This window comes from Pavona decussata, unplaced genomic scaffold (assembly GCF_977016875.1).
Source record: "Pavona decussata unplaced genomic scaffold, jaPavDecu1.1 SCAFFOLD_409, whole genome shotgun sequence".
NCBI classification, from domain to species: domain Eukaryota; kingdom Metazoa; phylum Cnidaria; class Anthozoa; order Scleractinia; family Agariciidae; genus Pavona; species Pavona decussata.
Window position 1 is genome coordinate 230,933 of NW_028145775.1, and position 21,568 is coordinate 252,500.

The 21,568-nt window shown below is 40.0% G+C and overlaps 2 protein-coding genes across 9 annotated transcripts in view; both read right to left on the reverse strand.

Annotated features, from left to right (window-relative positions):
• Window positions 1–21,568, reverse strand: part of LOC146451025 (tyrosine-protein kinase receptor Tie-1-like) — a 139,582-nt gene that overhangs the window by 76,190 nt on the left and 41,824 nt on the right. For 3 of the 8 annotated variants that reach the window (XR_014860148.1, XM_085099666.1, XM_085099665.1), the window contains exons 2-5: window positions 8,215–8,577; window positions 6,081–6,323; window positions 4,489–4,731; window positions 2,908–3,150 (exon numbers count right to left, since the gene is read on the reverse strand). Coding sequence is in view for 6 of the 8 variants with exons in the window: in XM_085099666.1 (XP_084955792.1) it covers window positions 2,908–3,150; window positions 4,489–4,731; window positions 6,081–6,323; window positions 8,215–8,577 (1,092 nt within the window). In the remaining 2 variants the exon portion in view is untranslated. Of the gene's footprint in view, window positions 1–2,907; window positions 3,151–4,488; window positions 4,732–6,080; window positions 6,324–8,214; window positions 8,578–16,117; window positions 16,660–21,568 lie in introns of those variants that run through there. The other 5 variants (XR_014860149.1, XM_085099669.1, XM_085099667.1 and 2 more) reach the window with 4 other exon arrangements.
• The window catches only part of LOC146451026 (uncharacterized), a 103,448-nt gene continuing 103,216 nt past the window's right edge, over window positions 21,337–21,568 (reverse strand). Inside the window, exon 23 of the transcript XR_014860147.1 lies at window positions 21,337–21,568. This exon is cut by the window's right edge and continues 271 nt beyond it. The gene's annotated coding sequence lies outside the window, so the exon portion shown is untranslated.

Genomic DNA, 21,568 nt, shown 5'->3' on the forward strand with positions numbered 1-21,568 from the left:
GTGATGGTAAACCTATTTTGTTGAGTAGTTCGGAGTAGGGCCTTTGTTTTTCGTTAAAGACAAAACGGAGGGCACGCTCATTAACTTTTTCTAGCTTAGCAATGGCACTTTTGTTGCTGAAATGCCATGTCTCTGAGCAGTAGTTAAAATGAGGGATGATAAATGCGAGGTAAAGACACTTTCTTGTTTCGAATGGAAGAATCTTTTTCATTCGCTTAAGTACAGCAATCTGCTGGGAGACTTTTCGGCATATTTTGCCTGTGTGCTTCTCAAATTTCATTTTGTCATCTACTGTAACTCCGAGCATTTCAAGATCTTCAGTAATTGGAATAGCAATGTCTTCGCAATGGAACTGGGGCCTAACCTGGGTCTTTCCCATTACTATTGCTTGGTACTTGGAAGTGTTTCTCCTCATGCTGTTTTGCTCATACCATTGATCGACATGGGCAAGATCTGCATTAATCACTTCTTCAACTTTCTCTAGTGTACTGGCGGCGAAAAATATTTGCGTGTCGTCTGCGTACGCAGATAGTCTGCTCTGTTTGACAGCGTAGACAAGATTGTTCATGAATATATTTAAAAATAGTGAGCCCAGTACGCTGCCTTGTGGGACCCCCACTGAGATTTCTTCCCAGTTTGAAAACTGATCTCCTAATCTGACCCGCTGACGCTGATTTGCAAGGTAGTCATGAACTAGATCGGTAGTTTTGCCGTCAGCTCCATAGGACCTGAGCTTGGCCACCAGCAGTTCGTTCATGTCAACGAATTGCCTTATGACAATAACAATAACAATAACAATAATAATAATGATAATAATAATAATAATAATAATAATAATAATAATAATAATAATAATAATAATAATAATAATAATAATAATAATAATAATAATAATACAATACAATGCCTTTCATTTAAACACGATAAAAGTTAAAGATGTTGCTTGTGGGATCGTGTTATAAAATTAAAAACAAGATCAAAATGCTAATTTACATTGGCTAAAAAAAATCTAATTCAATCCAGACTAATCGCGTTATCCAATAGTTTTCCAAAGGATTGATCGCTATCCAGCGATACGCTTTATCCACTGGATGGCGACTTATTCGCTGGATAAAGTTGTCCGCTCTTTGAACAATTGTGCAAGAACTACAGAACCGCGGTGGTGGTTATTGATAATTGTAATCTGTAGGGGCACGAGACTTGCTCTACATTTATATATGGGTATTAGTGTACTAAATCTATTTGCATAATATTCTATTCTCGTGCGACAGTTGCTAACAAAAATTAGTTGCACATGGTGAATGATGGAAACTGTCCAAGCATGCCTTAAAGTGTCGAGTTGGCCAGCAAGGGCCAATTTTTAAACACTACCCACAAATCTGTTGGGTTTCATCTTTCATGGTTTATGCTTTTTAGATGTCAAAGTTTTTGTAATCGGGTGTATGACTGTAGGCAAAACTGAAAATGGCTTAGAACGAGGTTTCGTTAAAAAATGTCTAAATTGTCTTTTAACTCAACCTGTGTTTCTTTAGACTGTTCACAGTCCCCCTATTTTTCCGTGGGATTCTCGAGACCGGTATGCTTCGATGGAACCGCCGCCATCTTGGTTTGTAAAAGCGAGCGCGATCTGGGGAGAGTGTCTAAACTACCGAGGGGAGCGGGAGTGGGTGTTAGTATAGTTGGGGATGGGAAGCGAAAAAATAGAGGGACTGTAACAGCTTCTCACCGTCTCGCGTTCCAAAGGCCTGTTGCACCAGCAACGGCAACACCTCATTGGTCAATTAGACAATAGTAGTTCTGAAGCGTTGACAGCATGACTGACGTATCTTTCACCGCCGGTTCTAAAAGGGGATACGGCTGGCGTGTAATGTGAAGATCGTGGGGAATGTTTTGATTTTTATCGTTTGTCTCGTCGGCTCGGAGGTCTGATAGTTGAAAATCAGCGGACGTTTGGCAGGCGGCAGACTGCAGTTTTCCGTCTCTTTGGACTGCTTTGAAGTAGATGGCGAACTGTAGGGACGACTTTTTTTAACAATTCTCTGGGGCGAAACAACACACACAAAGCGCTTGAAACGTTGCTGATCGTGGCTTTCCTCGCAAGCGCTTTTGCAAAGACGTGAAGATTTCCCATCTTGTGGATCCACTTCAACTCCAAGATCGATGTCCTTTAAAAAGATCGGCTAGAGGAATGCTGGCAACTCCAGTTCTTTCCGGGATCTTAAACAAATTTTCTGTGGAAATGTACTTATTTTTCTTCCCGAAATCGCCGACTGCTATTTTAAAATAAATGTTACAAAATATGCGGCATGTATCTGAAGGTTTCGCTGTTTGCTTCACTGCATGTGTTCCGCTTGTATTGAAATTCACTTTGCAAATAGCTGATGTACTGTACTGTATTTTCAAGCCTACACTCGAAAGACTTTCGCAACTTCATTTGATTTCGCAACTGTACTTTGTTTCGAAATAGTACAGAAACAGTACTATCGTATTTCCCTCAATTTGACATGTTTATCTCAGGGGAGTATATTTTTTGTTTGATTCAATTAGTCGAGGCGACAAAGTCTCGGCACGCCCCTCGAACACGAGACAGTGAGAAGCTGTTACAGTCTCCCTATTTTTCCCGCCGCCTCCAAACTCCACTCCCCTCCCCTCGGTAGTTTAGACAGTCTCCCCAGATCGCGCTCGCTTTTACAAACCAAGATGGCGGCAGCTCCATCGAAGCATACCGGTCTCGAGAATCCCACGGAAAAATAGGGGGACTGTGAACAGTCTAGTGTTTCTTCAACATATCCGACAAATTATACACTCGACTGGTTGGCGTCATTAAGGCTTGTTTTGCTCCATTGATTGGTTAGCTCACCTAGTCAGCCATCAATAAAGGTATTAAATGACCGTTTTAATACTCACACTGTACGGTTATGAAAACATTACTACTGACTGGTTCTCCGATGCCGTTAATAGCAGTACATCTGTAACCTCCTTCGTCCTGTCTCCTGATTCCTGTTAAGGGCATAGTTACCACACTGTTATCAGAAAGTTTTGTCCAGGAAATACTTGGAGATGGAATGCCATTAGCTGTGCAGTTGAGATTCACATTGTCTCCCTCATTCACTGTTTGGTTAGTAGAGATGTGAGTGATATTTGGTGAAGCTGCAAAGTCAAAACACGAAATTAGTAGAATAACATGGTGACATTTGTAAATACCCGTTTTTCTATGTGCGAAAGAGAAAGGAATTATTGTTATCCAATAGTTTTCCAACAGATTAATCGCTATTCGGCGATTTGCTTTATCCACTGGATGGCGACTTATTCGCTGGATAAAGTTGTCTGCTCTTTGAACAATTGAGCAAGAACTGCAGAACCGCGGTAGTAGTTACTGATAATGGCAATCTGTAGGGGCACGAAACTTGTACTTCATTTATGTAAGCAAGAGAAAATAAGGGAACAGAGAGGGAGACCCCCAGTATAGTGAAAACGACATTCTGTTTCTTGAGACGTCCTTCTTATTGTGGTGTTAATTTACCCACGCGACTTACTCTACATTTATATAAGCAAGAGAAAAAAGGGGATTGATGCGATGTGTTTGAAGAGAGGGGAAGAGCCTTGGGTTGAGTACAGGATAAGGCGATGGGGGGTGAAAACCATAGAAGACATTCAATTTTCTACTGGGACTCATGCGTGCCTATATGACCATTACGAACTGATTTATTTTAAAATCGACAAAAACTGGACAAACTAAGCTGACATTTGCCTATTGTCTACTAACTGACCAGAAATTTTTCGGTGCTCGTTTTCGACTGATTTGTTTTAGCTGACTAAAGACTGTGGGCCAGTTATTTAAACAGAGTCTAACTTAGGTCGCGGCTTAAGGAAATCAGAAGGCCTCCAAATCTGTTGATAAGTGGTTTATTTTAAATAGACAAATAGTTTTCTTATCTGAGATGCAAGCCTTCTTGTTACTCTCAGTAGCAGACAATGTTTAGATACACTCGATTGCAAAAACGTTGACACCTAAAAAGCATAAACCGTGAACGATGAGACCCAATAGCTATATGGGTATAAGTGTACTAAATTTATTTGCATGATATTCTATTCTCATGCGACGGTTGATAATCAAAAGTAGTTGCACATGGTGAATGATGGAAACTGTGCAAGCATGCCTTAAAGCGTCGACTTGGCCAGCAAGGGCCAATTTTTAAACACTACCCACAAATCCGTTGGGTTTCATTGTTCATGGTTTATGCTTTTTAGATGTCATTGTTTTTGTAATCGGATGTATGACTGTAGGCAAAATTGAAAATGGCTTAGAACGAGGTTTCGTTAAACAATGTCTAAACTGTCTTTTAACTCAACCTGTGTTTCTTCAACATCCCGACAAATTATAGACTCGACTGGTTGGCTTCATTGAAGCTTGTTTTGCTCCATTGATTGGTTAGCTCACCTAGTCAGCCATCAATAAAGGTATTAAATGACCGTTGTAATACTCACACTGTACGGTAATGAAAACATCACTACTGACTGGTTCTCCGATGCCGTTATTAGCAGTACATCTGTAACCTCCTTCTTCCTGTCTCCTGATTCCTGTTAAGGGCATAGTTACCACACTGTTATCAGAAAGTTTTGTCCAGGAAATACTTGGAGATGGATTGCCATCAGCTGTGCAGTTGAGATTCACATTGTCTCCCTCATTCACTGTTTGGTTAGCAGAGATGTGAGTGATATTTGGTGAAGCTGCAAAGTCAAAATACGAGATTAGTAGAATAACATGGTAAAAAATTGCAAATACCCGTTTTTCTTTGTGCAAAAGAGAAAGAAATTATTGTTATCCAATAGTTTTCCAAAGGATTGATCGCTATCCGGGGATACGCTTTATCCAATGGATGGCGACTTATTCGCTGGATAAAGTTGTCCGCTCTTTGAACAATTGGCAGAGAACTACAGAACCGCGTTGGTGGTTATTGATAATGGCAATCTGTAGGGGCACGAGACTTGTACATCTTTTATGTAAGCAAGAGAAAGTAAGGGGACAGAGAGGGAGACCCCCAGTATAGTGGAAACGGAATTGTGTTTGTTGAGACGTCCTTCTTATTGTGGTGTTAAATTACCCACGAGACTTACTCTACATTTATATAAGCAGGAGAAAACAAGGGGATTCATACGATGCGTTTGAAGAGAGAGGAAGAGCTTTGGGTTCAAGCGGTTGTGTACAGGATAAGGCGATTGGGGTGAAAACCATAGAAGACATTCAGTTCTCTACTGGGCCTCATGCGTGCCTATTTGACCATTGCCAACTGATTTATTTTAAAATCGACAAAACCTGGACAAACTAAGCTGACATTTGCCTATTGTCTACTAACTGACCAGAAATTTTCCGGTGCTCGTTTTCGACTGATTTGTTTTAGCTGACTAAAGACTGTGGGCCAGTTATTTAAACAGAGTCTAACTTGGGTTGCGGCTTAAGGAAATCAGAAAGCTTCCAAATCTGTTGACAAGTGGTTTATTTAAAGTAGATAAACAGTTTTCTTATCTGAGATGCAAGCCTTCTTGTTACTGTCAGCAGCAGACAATGTTTAGATACACTCGATTGCAAAAACGTTGACACCTCAAAATCATAAACCGTAAACGATGAGACCCAATGGCTTTATGAGTATAAGTGCACTAAATTTATTCGCATAATATTCTATTCTCGTGCGAAGGTTGATAACCAAAATTAGTTGCACATGGTGAATGATAAAAAACTGTCCAAGCATGCCTTAAAGTGTCGAGTTGGCCAGCAAGGGCCAATTTTTAAACACTACCCACAAATCTGTTGGGTTTCATTGTTCATGGTTTATGCTTTTTAGATGTCAACGTTTTTGTAATTGGGTGTATGACTGTTGGCAAAAATGAAAATGGCTTAGAACGAGGTTTTGTTTAACAATGTCTAAACTGTCTTTTAACTCAACCTGTGTTTCTTCAACATCCCGACAAATTATAGACTCGACTGGTTGGCTTCATTGAAGCTTGTTTTGCTCCATTGATTGGTTAGCTCACCTAGTCAGCCATCAATAAAGGTATTAAATGACCGTTGTAATACTCACACTGTACGGTAATGAAAACATCACTACTGACTGGTTCTCCGATGCCGTTATTAGCAGTACATCTGTAACCTCCTTCTTCCTGTCTCCTGATTCCTGTTAAGGGCATAGTTACCACAGTGCTATCAGAAAGTTTTGTCCAGGAAATACTTGGAGATGGAATGCCATCAGCTGTGCAGTTGAGATTCACATTGTCTCCCTCATTCACTGTTTGGTTAGTAGAGATGTGAGTGATATTGGGTGAAGCTGCAAAGTCAAAACACGAAATTAGTAGAATGACATGGTGACAATTGCAATACCCGATTTTTTTATGTGCGAAAAAGAAAGAAATTGATGCTATGTTTAAGCTAAGCATGGTTGTTCTGGTAGTGTAGTGGTGATCACACCCGGGGACGTGGGTTCAAATCCTGCAAAGGGCATAAATGTTTTTCTTTTAATTAAAATTTTTTCAGAAGTTGTCCAGTGCTTGTTCCTACTAACTGCAAATAAATTTGTCCTTCAAGCTTGGACTGTAAATCCTTCTGCAACCCTTCTGGGATAGATGCGCTAGACAGTGGAGAAAATACCATTTTGTAAAAATCTTAAGCCTTCAATGTATTCTAAAACTCTTGAGAAATGTCCAAAAAAATTATTCCCTTCCCCCAAGCCAATCTACATGTACAGTTGTAATTTGTGCCAAAAATTTCCTTGCAGCAATATTAATACCGATGAAATACGATTCGGCTCTCAATAGGAAAGTTCGAAACGAAACGAGACTGTGCAAGGGACTTACTTTTCACGAGAGGCACTTTCTGGGTAGATTTCTTTTGTTGGAGGGGAAAAAGAATGTTCCGTCCCCGTTCTTTAGTTGGGGGGTCAAACAGAACATTCGGAAGGGGCTGGAGAGAAATGGAAATTACGAAAGGGGGGAAGTTAACGATCATGATATGGGGAGGGTTTGATTTGAGTTTTTTTTTTTTTTTTTTGGTGGGGGGGGGGGGGGGGATTCAGAAGAAAAAGGGAATGGGGTGAAAATAATATTAATGTTGATAGTTTCTAGAATCACCTATTTCTGGTGAACAACAAAAAAAATAACCCTACTTGTATTTCCAGTTTTACGACTGAGTTCAAAAAAACTCTAAAAAGATAATTATACAATCAAGTCCAGTACATATATTTGAGTGTGCATTTTAGGCCAAATTTTAAATTGTGCTTAATTCTAAAAAAAGGCAACAAGTCCTTTAATTTTTATGTACTTAACAATAGTTTGTTTGCTGGCGGGCTAATTTCACCACAGAAATGCTTTATTTCACCGTTAGGTAGCAAATTTGGCCTAAGAAGAAATTCACATAGGTTTTTAAGATTTAACATCTCTTCAATTATAAGTACAGGTATTTTTATTTTCTAGGTGAAGTAATTCCAAAACAACCGCCCTCTGTATTTCGGTGGGTTTCCGACAACCCAATATAAATAAATAAATAAAATTAAATAAAATAAAAACCAATTCTAGTGATCTGTTGTCTTGCAGATGGACACCCGATGAAACACTTGCGCTTGTTAAGAAAAAAATATTTATCGTTGAAAATTTAATCCACAGTGTATCTATTACTAGTAACATTACTTAATATATTTTCTCGATTAAACGCCGGGTCAAAACTGCCGATTTTTAAATAAACGCCGGGTGCGTTTAATCGGGGCCCCGGCGTTTGTTCGGGGTCCCAGCGTGTATTAGCATGTAATTAAAACTTAAATAATTTGCACACATTGGCTGACACAAATGAGGAGGACGTTAGCAACATTACCGTTTATAAACTTAAAACTTTGTACTTGTATCATTTACTTGCTCCTACATCATTCATATATTGTTTATGTGCTGTTTGTTAGTGATACAAATCTTGATTGCAACATGGTACACCTGCCGTATGTAGGTCGTATGTACGGTACCATAATGCTGTATTTTCGGGTAATCCAGGGGAAAATTGTCACAAACGGCCCCTTGGATTCCAAGGATCGGTAATAATAAATCATCGTGGGAAAATGGCTGAAAATCGCATTTCATTAATAAACGCCGGACCCCGATTAAACGCCGGCCTCGGTCAAAACTGCCGAATTTTAAATACACGCCGGGGGCGTTTAATTGAGAAAACACGGTACTCACCTTCAACAACTAGTTTAACATTGTCAAATTTTGCCGTGTCACCAGGAGCTGTTGGCCTTATCTCGCACCCATAAAATCTTGTATCACTTGTTTCAACTTTACTGAGAGTAATGATGGCCTTGCCAGCAATACGGCTTCCAGACACTCGCCCGGTATATGATGGTACGGATTTCATTGGTACTGACTTCAACTTGGTTATAAAAATGAGTTGTTTATCCAATGTAACTGCGCCAGCTCCTGCTGTTAGTCCCCATCTAACAATCGAAACATCTCCAGAAAAGGTCCAATTAAATTGCACAGAAGAGCCAACAATTCCTCTCACAGTTATGCCTCTATAAGGGGATGTGAAACTTATCTGAGATGCTGCAAATGAAAGAAAAATAAATAATATATAATATATGTAATATATCAAACTACGAGGGACAGTGTATCATGCATACGATTTCCAAACACCGAGAACAAAGTGGGTTGACAAAAAGTTCACAATGAAATCAGGAACATTGCTATAACAGATGCATAAAAAGAAGCATCAATTCTCTCTGTTTCTTTGATTCAAAATACTAGCTTCGCAATGAGTCGCTGAATTAAACGAATATCCTCTTTAATATCGTACCCAGATTTTGTAGCTCTTCGGGAGAGAACATCTAGTAAAAATCGTTTTCATGACCTCAAAATCATTTTTTTTTTTTAATGGGGGAAGATAGAGGGGTGAGGTGTAAAGTGGATTATGGTTTACATTTTGAATGAACAACACAAAGTTAACTGCTTGAGGGGAGGTTAGAGAGGCGGGGTGTAAAGGAAATTATGGTGTCGATAATGGGTGAACGACAATAACATAGCTGCTGGGGGAGGGGGTTGGTTAAAGGGGTGGGGCGTAAAGGGGATTATGCTGTCAATATTGGGTAAAAGACAATATAGACAACTGGTTGAGGGGAGGTTAGTGGGGTGGGGTGTAAAGGGAATTATGGTGTGCGTTTTGGGATGCGTGAAAATGAGACAAGTTGAGGTTAAGGCGAACGGGTGTAAATGAAATTGTCATGCTCATTTTGGGTTGTATGAAAATAACACAACCCTCCTCTCCTCCGTGGACAGGGGGGGGGGGGGGGGGTGTATAAACCTGCCTTTAATTGTACCTCCCTCAATGCATAGTTGTAATTGCAAAGTCAGTGCCGATGTCACAAATATAAAAAATAATTTATGATACAGTATGATAATTTCAATTATGCACGGATTTTCCCTCAGCTTTTTTATTAATGATAAGAGAAGCGGAGACTGGTACAGCGTAGAATTGCGTATTAAAATGTACTATATTTTGGCTGGCCAAATCAGCCTTCTAACAACAATAACAACGCCTTCATTTAATATATTTAGATATTTTACAGAAATACACAGCTCGCATATAGCAGAGCTATTCAAGGCGGGCTGTGTTACTTAATAATTGTTAAAAACATGAATGCAATTAGAATAAAATTAGTAAATTGAATATAAGTAATAAGATAAGTACACGCATTCGTTCTTTCTTTCTCTTCCGTCTATGGTTAAAGACGCGTTTAGGTTCGCGGAGGAGCTGGGTATTGAGCTTAATCTCGAGCATCCCCTTACAGCTAAGGCGGAACTGAGAACTTGTCAAGTAAAGAGACTAGAAGAGGAAGTTGGGAATCAGCGATGGCAGGAAAGTCTAATTACGAATAGGCTACAGGACGAGAAGCTGAGCACTAGTGGATGCTTTTGGTGGTTGACGGAGTAGAAGTTCTGTCCGACACATACCATCGCCGGCATGTTTGAGCTGTACGAACAACTATTACCAACTCGATTATATGCATGCCAGAAGACCCATAAAAGTTTGGAAAGCGAAGCGTGGTGCAGGTTGTGAGGTAAAGCCCCCAGAAAGTGTGGCTCACATCCTGACAGGGTGCGGTGTGTTGGCACAGAGTAAGTACCTATCCCGACATGACTCCGCTTTGAAGGTACTTTCCTACGAGATGCCGCCTGGGACGCATAGATGAAGTTTCATCCTGGTACTCTCCGGCCAAGCCAAAGCCTGTATACGAGTCGGATGATGCCAAGCTTATTGGGATGTGCTAGTTTTTGCAGATCATGAATATGTGAGATGCAACAGAGTTGACGCATCTTGAAATAATTTTCTTTTGTCTCATGCAGAGATTATGCTCACTGCTGTGTAAAAACACTGTGGTACTGGGGCAACAATTATGCTAAAATTATTTTTGTGAGTACCCGGGAGTGACAAAATGAGCTCCAAATGCCTCCACATTTCCTCCTGGTTAAAATTATGTATAATTTATGGAAGTGGGGTGGGGGGGGGGGGGGTAGGGAGGGGGGGTTACATTAAAGGGTAATGAGCTATAGCCTGATTTGTCGACCGACATCGGACACAAAATGAAGTCCCCAGCAATCTGCCAGTGAAAGGGTTAACTGATTTTAGCATACAGTGGAGAACTCTGCTACAATAATAATAACAGCAATCATAATAATAAAATAAATAAAATGGAAAAAAAGCAAAAATTTCTTCGCGAATATTGAGGCCATGTGGAAGACCTGTTCTGCCTTTTGAGGTCGGAAATGCTTCCCTGGCCTTACGGATTGAGTCTCGGTTAGAGTAGACTTTTTCTATGGGGATTAATTGATTGATTGCATCAGTCCTGTAGAACATTTTATACTTAACAAATAAAGAAGTCTCGACTGTGCTCTGTTCTGTTGTAAAGCACGCAGAAAGCGGCTAGAGCACGAAAGAAGTGTAGGGGTTTCTCCCTACTTCTTGAGTGCTCTAGCCGCTTCCTAGTGCTTTACAACAGAACAGAGCACAGTCGAGGCTTCTTTATTTGTTTCATGATAAAGAATTCTTTTATTTCACCCCGCATTCATCCTCATTTTACCAACTTCATTTTCCGAACGAACAGATCTAGCGTCAGCGTGCATCTGTACTCTGATAAAGCACGCTAAAATAAGCCAATCACAATCCTTGTTAAAAATGTTTCAAATGATTTGATTGGTTGAACAACACAAAAGCTATCAGACATGTGTTTTCAAACTTTTCTCAGTTCGAATGTAACGCCAGTAGCGTCAGCGCTTATTCAGTTTTTCCATTTAAAAATCAGGATGGAAATGGAAAATGTTCATTGAAATTCGGTGGATTTGTGGCTCATGAAAATGTGGACGCCATCAACATGCATGGAAATTCGAAAACAAACTGCTTTAAAGCTTGCGGCCGGTAATAAACCAAGTGCTGTGCTGTGTTTTGCGAGTGAACAACAGTCGAATTCACGGAAGCAAGAGGAGTGCTCGAACTATTGACACCGTTAGGAAAAGGACTGCTGTGACTGCTGTGGCCTCCCACTCGATGCTCCAAAGAGGATATCTGAACAAGCTGTTAGTTGTTCAGTCGAAGGGCGAGCGTTGTAATTTCTGAGGATTGCTTCACTGCGGTGAGCGGAGGTGGCCATGATGCGGCGTGATAGAACGTGCAGTGAAAATGTAAGGATCTTGTAAGCTTATATATTTGTGCATTCGCAAGCTAATTAAATTTTCAGTTTTCTCAATTTTTTGTTTGATCCTTTTGTACGAGAATATAGCTAACGAGCGTTTACGGGATCTTTTAACACTGTTTTTAAGCTTGTGACATTTTTACATCTTTCGTTCTAAAACTTAAGCTGTCCGTTTAATGCTATCTTTCGAGTTTATCGCCTTTGCACTCGATGCAATTTCGACAGTCTAGGCGATTGACATGTTTGCAAATATCTGTTTGTTTATATTTCTATTTGGCTCTTTGTTTTAGTGGCTTACTTGTTCGGAAACTTCACTTTCAATCACCATGTTATTTGCACAGTTTTTTACCTTGTATGCGCACACGATGGTCCTGATGTCCATTGAAGCTAAGTGCTCGTATGCGTTTTTTAGTTTATAAAAGACGTGTGGATCGAGCAATTATAATAAAAATAAATAAATAAATCCGAGAGAGAAGTCCGGGAATTTCACAAACAGGTTGTTGGCGTGACGCCGTTGCTCCGTGAATGTGTACTTTGATAAAGCACGCTGTTTCAACCAAGTGTCACCTATATTTATAGTGTCACTATGAATAGGAAAAAAAAACGTATTTCAATCAATGGAATTGTCAAAATAATGGTTCGGTTTTGTTAATAATAAACCCTACTAGTGCCCTGACAGAAACTAGTTTTAATTATCTTTGGTTGCGGATGGTTAGGATGGAAGTGGATTGCAACTTGAAAAAAAATGGCTAATTTTTTCAAGTTCTTCCTGTGTATTTTAGAGAAGTCGCTAAAAATTGATTATGGTTTGTTCTTCCTACTAGAAAATCCATAATAGTGGAGCTCCGCGCACGCGGAACCCCATAGCCAAGAGATTTTGGTAAACCCATCAGTGCGAGAAATTTTGGCTTGGCTAGACGTCACTTGTCCGACCGACCGTGCATCGTACGTACGTACGTACGTATGTACGCTCCTCCGTGTAAGCCAACGTGAAACGAGACACTCAAACCCTGTGCTGTGATCCGGTTTTTTTTTTTCGGCGGAAAGATGCATGGATAACAGCGCTGCCGGCCGCGCTGAAATTGCATTGGCCAACTGAAATTGCATCACCAACTGCGTTTGAGAAAAAATAATAATTTTGAAGACGACGTGTACGACAAAACACAAAGTCAATTTATGAATAAGTCTACAACCATGGAAAGGAAGGAAAGGGAGATAGAAAGAGATCGAGAAAAAAGGCGACGAAGAAGCGAAGTTCGACGTGCAAAAGAGCGACTGAGAGCGCTAGCAAACAGGCACACCATGAGTGACGAACAAAGATAGAAAGAACGGAACGGGCGCCGAAAAAACCTGGTTCGCAGCACAGGCCTAGGGTTTAAGTGTCTCATTTCACACTGGCTTGCATAGATGAGGGTACAATGGCAGGAAAGTGCATGGCCAACTGCGCTGCCGACCGGGTTTGGTAGGCGGGAAGTTGCATCGCCAACTGCGTTTGAGAAAAAAAAAAAAAAAAACAATTATGATTTTGAAGACGACAAGATAGTCAATTTATGTGATCAAAAGCAGGAGAAAGAGCTAGCGGTGGGATAAACAAATCGACTGGCACATCATCAGAATCTTGAAGTGAAATCATTTTTCTCTGGTCCAACGCGACTAAACGTTGGATTTTTCCCCTTGAAGTGAAACTTAACGTTGTCAACGAACGAAAAAATCGGCAATCGAATAAAAAAAATGGTTATTCTCCAAAGAGGCGAGTATATTCATGTGATTTTGTTGACAAAACTTTGTTGTTTTGGAAGATATTGTTTTTCTTGTAGTGTTGACACTGCAACTTGTTTAACTTCAGAGCAGTCTTTTGAGCTCATTTTACGATCCATGTTCGTTATTTCCCTTGGAGTTTTATATTCTAATCTCATCTCATTTTGCTTCATTTGAAAAAAAAAAATGATTCCGAGCTAAAATAGTCTGTCAAACAAACGTCTCCCAACATTGTATCGTTGGCATAAACTACAGACAAGTTCTTCTTGCATATATTTCTAACTTTAGCATTTATTTCTGACAATCTTAATAGAGAACAAACAAAATTACTTAAAACAGTAGGATACAACGGTAAAGATAAAGATGTGCACGTGTATAATTTTCCCTGAAAGTCTTTTCAAAGAACGTTAAAAGCGAATGTAAAATTAAAGTGTGATTTCATTTTCATCAAAACATTAGGCTTACGCAAAACATTTATTCGCTTGTTTTTGTGTATTTTTTAAAGATCGTTGTTTAGATTATTTCTGTACTTCTGTACTGATTGCTATGAGTTACCCCCTTTTTTATTTATTACTCAAAGATATATTTGAAGTCTGTTTTTTGGTCAGTGTATTCTTTTTTTTCTGAGGTTTATAACGTACGGCCTTCTTGATAAACAAACTTTACTAAACAGTGACAGTGCTACGTAGCGCGCGTTGACTGTTCACAAACCGGTTCATCTCGATCATCTTGAAAACTAAAAAGACTAATAAAAACTGAAAATATCAATTGGAGTCCATTTAAATTCCGCTGTTATAACGCAGAGGGCAAAATGTTCCTAAAACTATCAAGGAGCTGCGTAAAACAATCAGTAAAATACTCACCGAAGGCGCAAGCAAACCAACAAATTATTTATTTTTTTCGTAGCGTTCAAAACAAACAAAACCGACGAGGACAGTTCCCAATATAATCCATTATACAAATGTAATTAAGAGAAAATACAAGTTTAATTTAGCAGCAAACTAACAACGATAAAACCAAATGTTAGGCATCAATTAATTATTCACCTGCGCTGTGAAGCTTCTTTGCCAAATATTTGAGCAGTTTCGACCAAAATGCAACAAAATCGCCGTCACAGTACCCCTTTAAACGACTAAAAAACTAATATTTGGGCGATCAATTTCAATCCTGATATGTTGTAGCATTAAATTATGTTGCCTAATCTTAATGCTCAATTCATTATATTTCACTCACTCGATCAAAGGCAAAAAAATCAAGCCTGTTTTTATGCATGTTCGCGACAAAGCAATGAAAAATATTTGCAAGGCACGATTCTAACTTCAGTTTCGAGAAATATAGCGCCTTTTCTCCAAATTCCCTGACGCGTGCGTGTCGGAATTTTATCTAAAAGTCTCTTGAGACAGGTGAGGGTTTAATCGTATTGGTCAAATGATATGAACCTGTTTCAAATTACCTCAGTACCTGATCGCGTTACAAAAATTTTCCTGAAAATAAACTCGACCGTTGGTTGTTTGACTTAAAAGAGCGGGAGCGTTTTCAATGCGAAGTAACTTCTCTTATCAGTTTGGGAAACAGTTTAATGTTTTGCTTTTGCTGAAGCGGAGATCTGCACCCGGCCGTTTTGTAGACAACAGACTGTTCCCTCGAATTGTCTCCGACTGTGTGGTCGCTTGTATGTTTGAAGTTCGCCGCGATAAATGTACTCTGATCGAGAACTCTAAAAACACGAAAGGACTCTTGCAAGTTGTCAATTTTAGTCCACGTTTCCACACGGGAAGGAATATCGAAGAACGTTCCAATTATTGAGGTAAGCAACAGGATCACATAATATAACAACGACGAAAGTGATTCCCGGTTAACATCCCTCTGAACCATAAAAAATTCAGGTCGCATTTAATAAATCTTTGTAGTTCTCAACTTGTCAAAATGTATACTATTTTAGCTTATTCCGCTGTGTAACAGACTGCGCCGTGTGGTGTTCAATTTTATTCTGTACACAAAAATAAATAAACTTGCATATACTGCAAAACAACTTTAACTGCAGACTACTGTGTTTATAACGTAGACGCGCACACTGTACTACTACACTGTAAATTGTTACGCTTTTCAACTATAATAGATCATTTGCTTATTATCGAAGCGTTTCAATTCGAAATTCAGTGCGGGAGCACGCCACCGTGATTTAGGGAGTGAACACGGTCATCAGACACTCAGGAGTGATTCTTGTTTTTTCCGTGACCACGACGTGATCACGCCTAAATTTTTACTGGGGATATATTTAGCCTTGGTTGGGACTAGGATTAAAAAAAGTGATCACCATCACAGATTATCAACTGTGTCGTGTCTTTCTGATCAAACACACTTTTACATCCAGACGCAAACTTTAAGCATTATCTTTCCAAGACCCAGTACAACTTGAATTGATGAAATTAATTCCTAACTTGAAAGACATTGGCTTTAGGTTTACCCAAAGTTCAGCGTCAATTACTAGGATCATTGCTGGGTTTACGCGGCATAGTAAGCGGCAGCAAAGAACATGTACTGTTCATCGACGTTCAAGCCGGTTAAATGCAACTTGCATGTTACAAGTCCACTCATCAAATCCTCTGTTGCCAAATCGACTATAAATTAACAAAACATACCTGCCTGTAGAAATACTTCAAATAGCAAAATTGCAGTCATGAAACCGCAGACTGAAGCGACTCCTCCAAGTTGCTTTCCAAAATGCATCTTATCGCAGTTGTAGGCCGAGAGCACCGTTAGGTCTTCCTGAATGAATGCCACCACGATAGATGTACCGAAATTAAGAAGGAGTCAATATTGTCGGCGAACAGGGCGCAGATGAGTCAAATTTATTGTAAGCGAACGGCTAAATTCTCCGGCGCAAACCAGTTTTGGTGATTTAAATATAGGAACGTGATCTAACAAAGCGTCATGTGATCTTATTACGCGTCTTATTACTTTCGAACTCTAATGGCACGTGACTTTATGAAACGGAAGTTCGACCTTCAAGTGAAGTCACGCTGGCGTAAACTTTCGTGTCCATACTTTATCCGACCTTCATTTGCATATCCAAACTGACAGTCTTTTGAAGTGCTGAGTTGTGTTTGACCTCAGTTAGCCTTCTGGTGAACACTGGCTACAAAAAAATTCCTAGAGTACTTTATGTTCCAGAATTGGATGCAGATATCATAAGAATCAACCACTACCTATTAGGCGTTCGGACATTATATTGAACAGTTTCCACTACTTTGTTAACGTTAGGATGTATCAGCCCTGCATAAGATATGGGCAAATACTGGCACGTTTGGCTACTTTCATAGGAACTCAAATTCCACTTAAGCTTCATTTCTTAGTCGAGTAAACAATGACCTAACCTCCTACGCAGCAGCTCTTTGGGCTCGTCACGCGTTCACGCATTCCTCCTCCACGAACGTCTGCTTCAACGAGAACTCACTTCCGTTCACGGAGGGGATCCAATCACAGGTCGTTTGCCATTTTTCGGAGAACAGGACTATGACCCCTATATCATTTCGCGCAAGCTGACGACCCTGAAGAGTCAAGGGTAGACTTCAATAGAACCAAAATAAGAAGCACTAGTGGTAGGGCCAGGGATGGATCTTCAATGATTTAGCGGCACTGGTTCCACCACACGGAGCCCACATAAACGGTGTGACTTGTGACTGTTTACAAAATTTAAAGGATTTGTATGGAAATATTGTAAGGTTCGTATTAGAGCCAAATGTTAGGGAAAATGTTGATCTGAAAAGTCACAATAAATGTAAACTTACCTCAATCGTTGTGCTTTGTCGTTCTTTTGCCTGAAAACGGTGAATTTAGGCGATTTTTGAAGGTTTTGCTTTCGTCGTTTACCTGAGCGTTATATAGAGAGACAAGGAAGGAAAGCTCTGTCAGAAATGCTCCAGGGCCGAGGCGATTTTCACCCGGAAATTCGAATCGCCCCGCTTCCAAGTCCAGCATCAGTAAAGTCGAGATGTTAAGCTTTCCTCTCGTACCATTCGATTGAAAATCCGTCCAAAACGAGAAGCGCCAGCCGGCGAAGAAAATCAAAATATCGGCATTCGAAGTTCAAATTCACCGTTACAAATTTTGTGTGCAAGTCAAGACCTGTCACGCTGACTGCTCCATTCTGATTGGATGCGGTAAATGCTGTGGCCATGCCCACCAACAGCTAAGAAGGGAGACAAAAGAACATTAAGGGGTTGATCCAGCTCCTTTAAAGGATATTTTTTTGGTCATAATTTGGGACAAAATGGTGCTATCAAAAATGAACGCAAAAATGAGTCTTGGAGTTCACTGAGCGGGCTGCATTTCAGACCTTAAGATGGGTGATAACGGTTTTCGGGACTTGCAAGCCCTAATAATTTAAAAGATCACTTTACTACCACTCCATCTAAGTATATAATATTATGTGCCGGGAAGGTACTATATTTTTACTTGCCGAATCGGGCCCCAATTTTGGGACTTAAACATATTTCAGATTGAATTGACAAAGACTACGATGCCGACAAAAGTTACAAGGGGATTGATGTATGGATGGATATGTAATGATAATAATGATGATGGTGCGCGATCAGTAGCTTGCTGTAAAGAAAACGGGATAACTAGAGAACTTCGAACTTGCAAATTGAAGTGGACTCTAGTTGTGGATCTGCTGAAGCTAATGCGAGAAACAATCTACAAGATGGCGACAGTGATGAGCTGCGGCATCCGATAACAATGATCCTGCGAACACGGCGAAGGATATCGGGAGATTTTTAAATTAGATATGAGAGTGAAGTACTTCGATGTGTAATTGTAGATTCTACTCTGTTTAAATGTCGTCATAATGATGTCATTAATTGTGGACTGGACCTCCTTCAACTCGTGTTGTACTGTCATGCTTCTTTGCTATCAGCTATTAACCAGTCAATGTCCAAAAGTTTCAGTTTGAGCAGAGGCTTTGGTGTCCTGTTACTCTTTCTAGCGACTATGTTTAAAGTTTAAAAACTGCTGTGCAGAAATTATTTCATAGCGTAAAAAATGTGTTCAGCGAGGCTAATATGTGAAGCCAAACAAATAGGGTAGAAGCTTTATCACTTGGTTGTCTTCTCAGTCCAAAGAAAAAGTTATGTTAAAATGACACCACGAATGAGGAAGATATGTGACTTTATTTTTTTCTGAAGCATCTCCGCGGGCCGGAATCTCAAATCCTCGAATCTGATTGGCTAATCGCGTGCTCGTAACCGGTCCAGCTTTTTACAATACGGACCACGGTCCGGATTTTTATCCGCGCTATTCGCGGCAAATTGAAATAGTTGCGAAAGTTTACAAACAAAGGCCATAGTTACACGTAAACAACTTCCCGTGGAAATATGTAAGGAAAATATAAATTCTGAAGAAAATGGATTCAGACGAGAGTGTACACAGCGAAAGTGAATTTTACTACCCAGAAGAAGAAACCCCCAACGAAACGACGGCATTAAAATATGAAGAAGTTGAACAAGACAGGCAATTAAGCAAAATTCAAGATTTTATTCACTCACTTCGCCCTGATAACACTAAAAAAAAGAAAACTTACGATCTGAACATTTGGCGAAGATACTGCTCCTCAGTTGGAGAGACAAGAACCTTGGAAAACATTCCTCCTAACGAGCTCAACATTCTGCTGTGCAGATTTTTCATGGACGTCCGTTAAAAAGATGGCGGAGTGTACGAGCCAGGTACACTTGCATCGCTCCAGAGAAGTATTCAGCGCTAGTTCATTTGTATCTAAAGTTCGCCAGCCATCGTCCTGAAGAAATGAAGAGACCCGAGGCGCCTTTCTTCCTGTCTTCCTGACAATAAACCGCAAAAGAAAGGCTGCAGATCCGGTGTGGTACAGTCGAGCTCCTCTCGGAAAAAACAAGATCGGAGAATTTTTGACAAAGGCTGCGAAGAATGCAGGACTGCCTGAAAATGTAACCAACCACTCTGTGCGAAAAACCGGCATTTCAACGCTGATGGATGCAGAAATTCCTGTTTATTATGTAGCTCAGCGGAGTGGACGTAAGAATTCAAAAAGCTTAGATTCCTACAAAATTACTTCCGACGACCACCAGCGCAAGATGTCCTTGCTACTGAGCAGCGAAACGAAATCTCCCATCTCTTCAAACGATGCACCGCTTAATCAAACAGTCAAAGCCTTGCAGCACCCATTCAAGCCGAGAGAAGGCAAGCAAGCTTCTTCAGGCGAGGATCTCTTCACTGGTTTTCTTTTGCTGGTTCGAACATCAGTAAAATTGAAGACTGCACGTTCAATTTCTCTTTCAATACAGCGCCTTGCAGCAGTGGTGAAAGCTCGGCTCGGTCAAAGCCGCGAAAACGCCACATTATCATCTCAGATGACTCAGACTCAGATTAACTTGAACTTGCTTTTGGAAAGTTAGTTTTCACAAATCCAGGGACGTTTTAAACATGTATCGAGCCGTTAAGAAAAGTAAACTTCGCCGTGTTTGAGTCTTCATTCATAATTTTTATCACTCGATCGATATTTTTAGACCTTTTGGACATGCGTGTCATCATTTGCAGCGTGTCAACATTCATCCACTTTTGACGTTTGACAGATGATTGTCATTTCAATGACTCTTAAATGGTTTTTTCTTTTTTTTAAAATGATGACTCGCGAGTGAAAATAAAATTAAACTTCCTATAAACATGCCACTTAAATTGATGCCCTATTTACATTTGTTTCATAGGATTTTGTTACCACTTTCCTCCTCCAGCCTTAAACTTACACTCTTACAAACGTCCCAGCGAAAAAGAAGCAAACAAACAGAAAAAAATAAATAAGTTATTTACCGGTCTAGGTCGGTCCGTATGAGAAAAAACTGTGCCCTTGGTCTTGAGTACGGCCCTCGGCCTTCGGCCTCGGGCCGTACTCAAGACCTCGGGCACAGTTTTTTCCCATACGGACCTCCCGCCCGGTAAATAACATATATGTATTTCAAGCTTTGCCCAGGAGATATGTGGGCAAAAGGTAGAAAACATTCATTTTCTGTATAGCCCATTATTTGAGTGTCAGTAGCACAATTACTGTGCCAAATTGTGTTTCAATTTTTTTAGGTCAAACAGAAGAATCAAAAGCATGAACCCAAAATAGGCTGTCAAAAACACGTTCTTTTATAATAAAACTATTCATTTTCAGCATACCTCAGCGACCGACTATCGCGTAACGTGCAATCTGATTGGCTACACAGGTGCCGTCTATCGATCGATAAACGGCAGTTTGTCAGAGCGCGCGCGATTTAGCATGCATCATTGCACAAATATATCAAAATTTATGAAATAAAAAGATTTTTTTGCCACATAGATCGATCACAGAGGTATGCTAAAACAATTAGACGGCTCGCTCTCGGTTTCTATCGCCTTTGATAGTTGGCTCGGGGCTTCGCCCCTCGCCAACTATCAGCCGATAGAAACCTCCAGCTCGCCGTCTAATTGTTAAATAGAAGAAAACTATATCTTGGAATAAAAATGAGCGATATAAAGAGTGAACGACGTTTCGATGACTCCATGTCGTCATTATCAAGTTCGAAATACAAGGTAAAATTAGTTATATATATGGTAACAAAGAAGTGAAAATATTTAGGGAATAAACAAAGGATTAAAAATATTCAATTGTTACGTAAAAGGTTTGGCGTGAACTAAATCCGACTACGTGTTAAGTTTTGGTTTCATGTTCCTGATAAACAGCATCTCGTAGATCAAGCAGTCAAACTTTGTGCGGCATTTCTTTAGAACGGTAAACTGGTCTTGTAGGTTAGTTGCTTGCAGATTGTGTTCTTCTTTCAGGTTTTTACCAATAGCAGAATGTTATATCCGACATAATCCGTATCAAACAGATCACAAGAAAAATTTATAAACAACGGAATGTTGGTTAATCAGGGGAGGCTTGGCTTCCCCCACTTTGATGTCAGCAAAAATTGTTCTGCTAGTAAACACTGGGCACAAATCACTTCCAATTTTCTTTCTAAGTTCGCTGAGATCTTTTCGTACAGCGTAGGCCGATGTCTGATCTTTGAATGGCAAGAAAATTCTGATGGGCTGGTCTA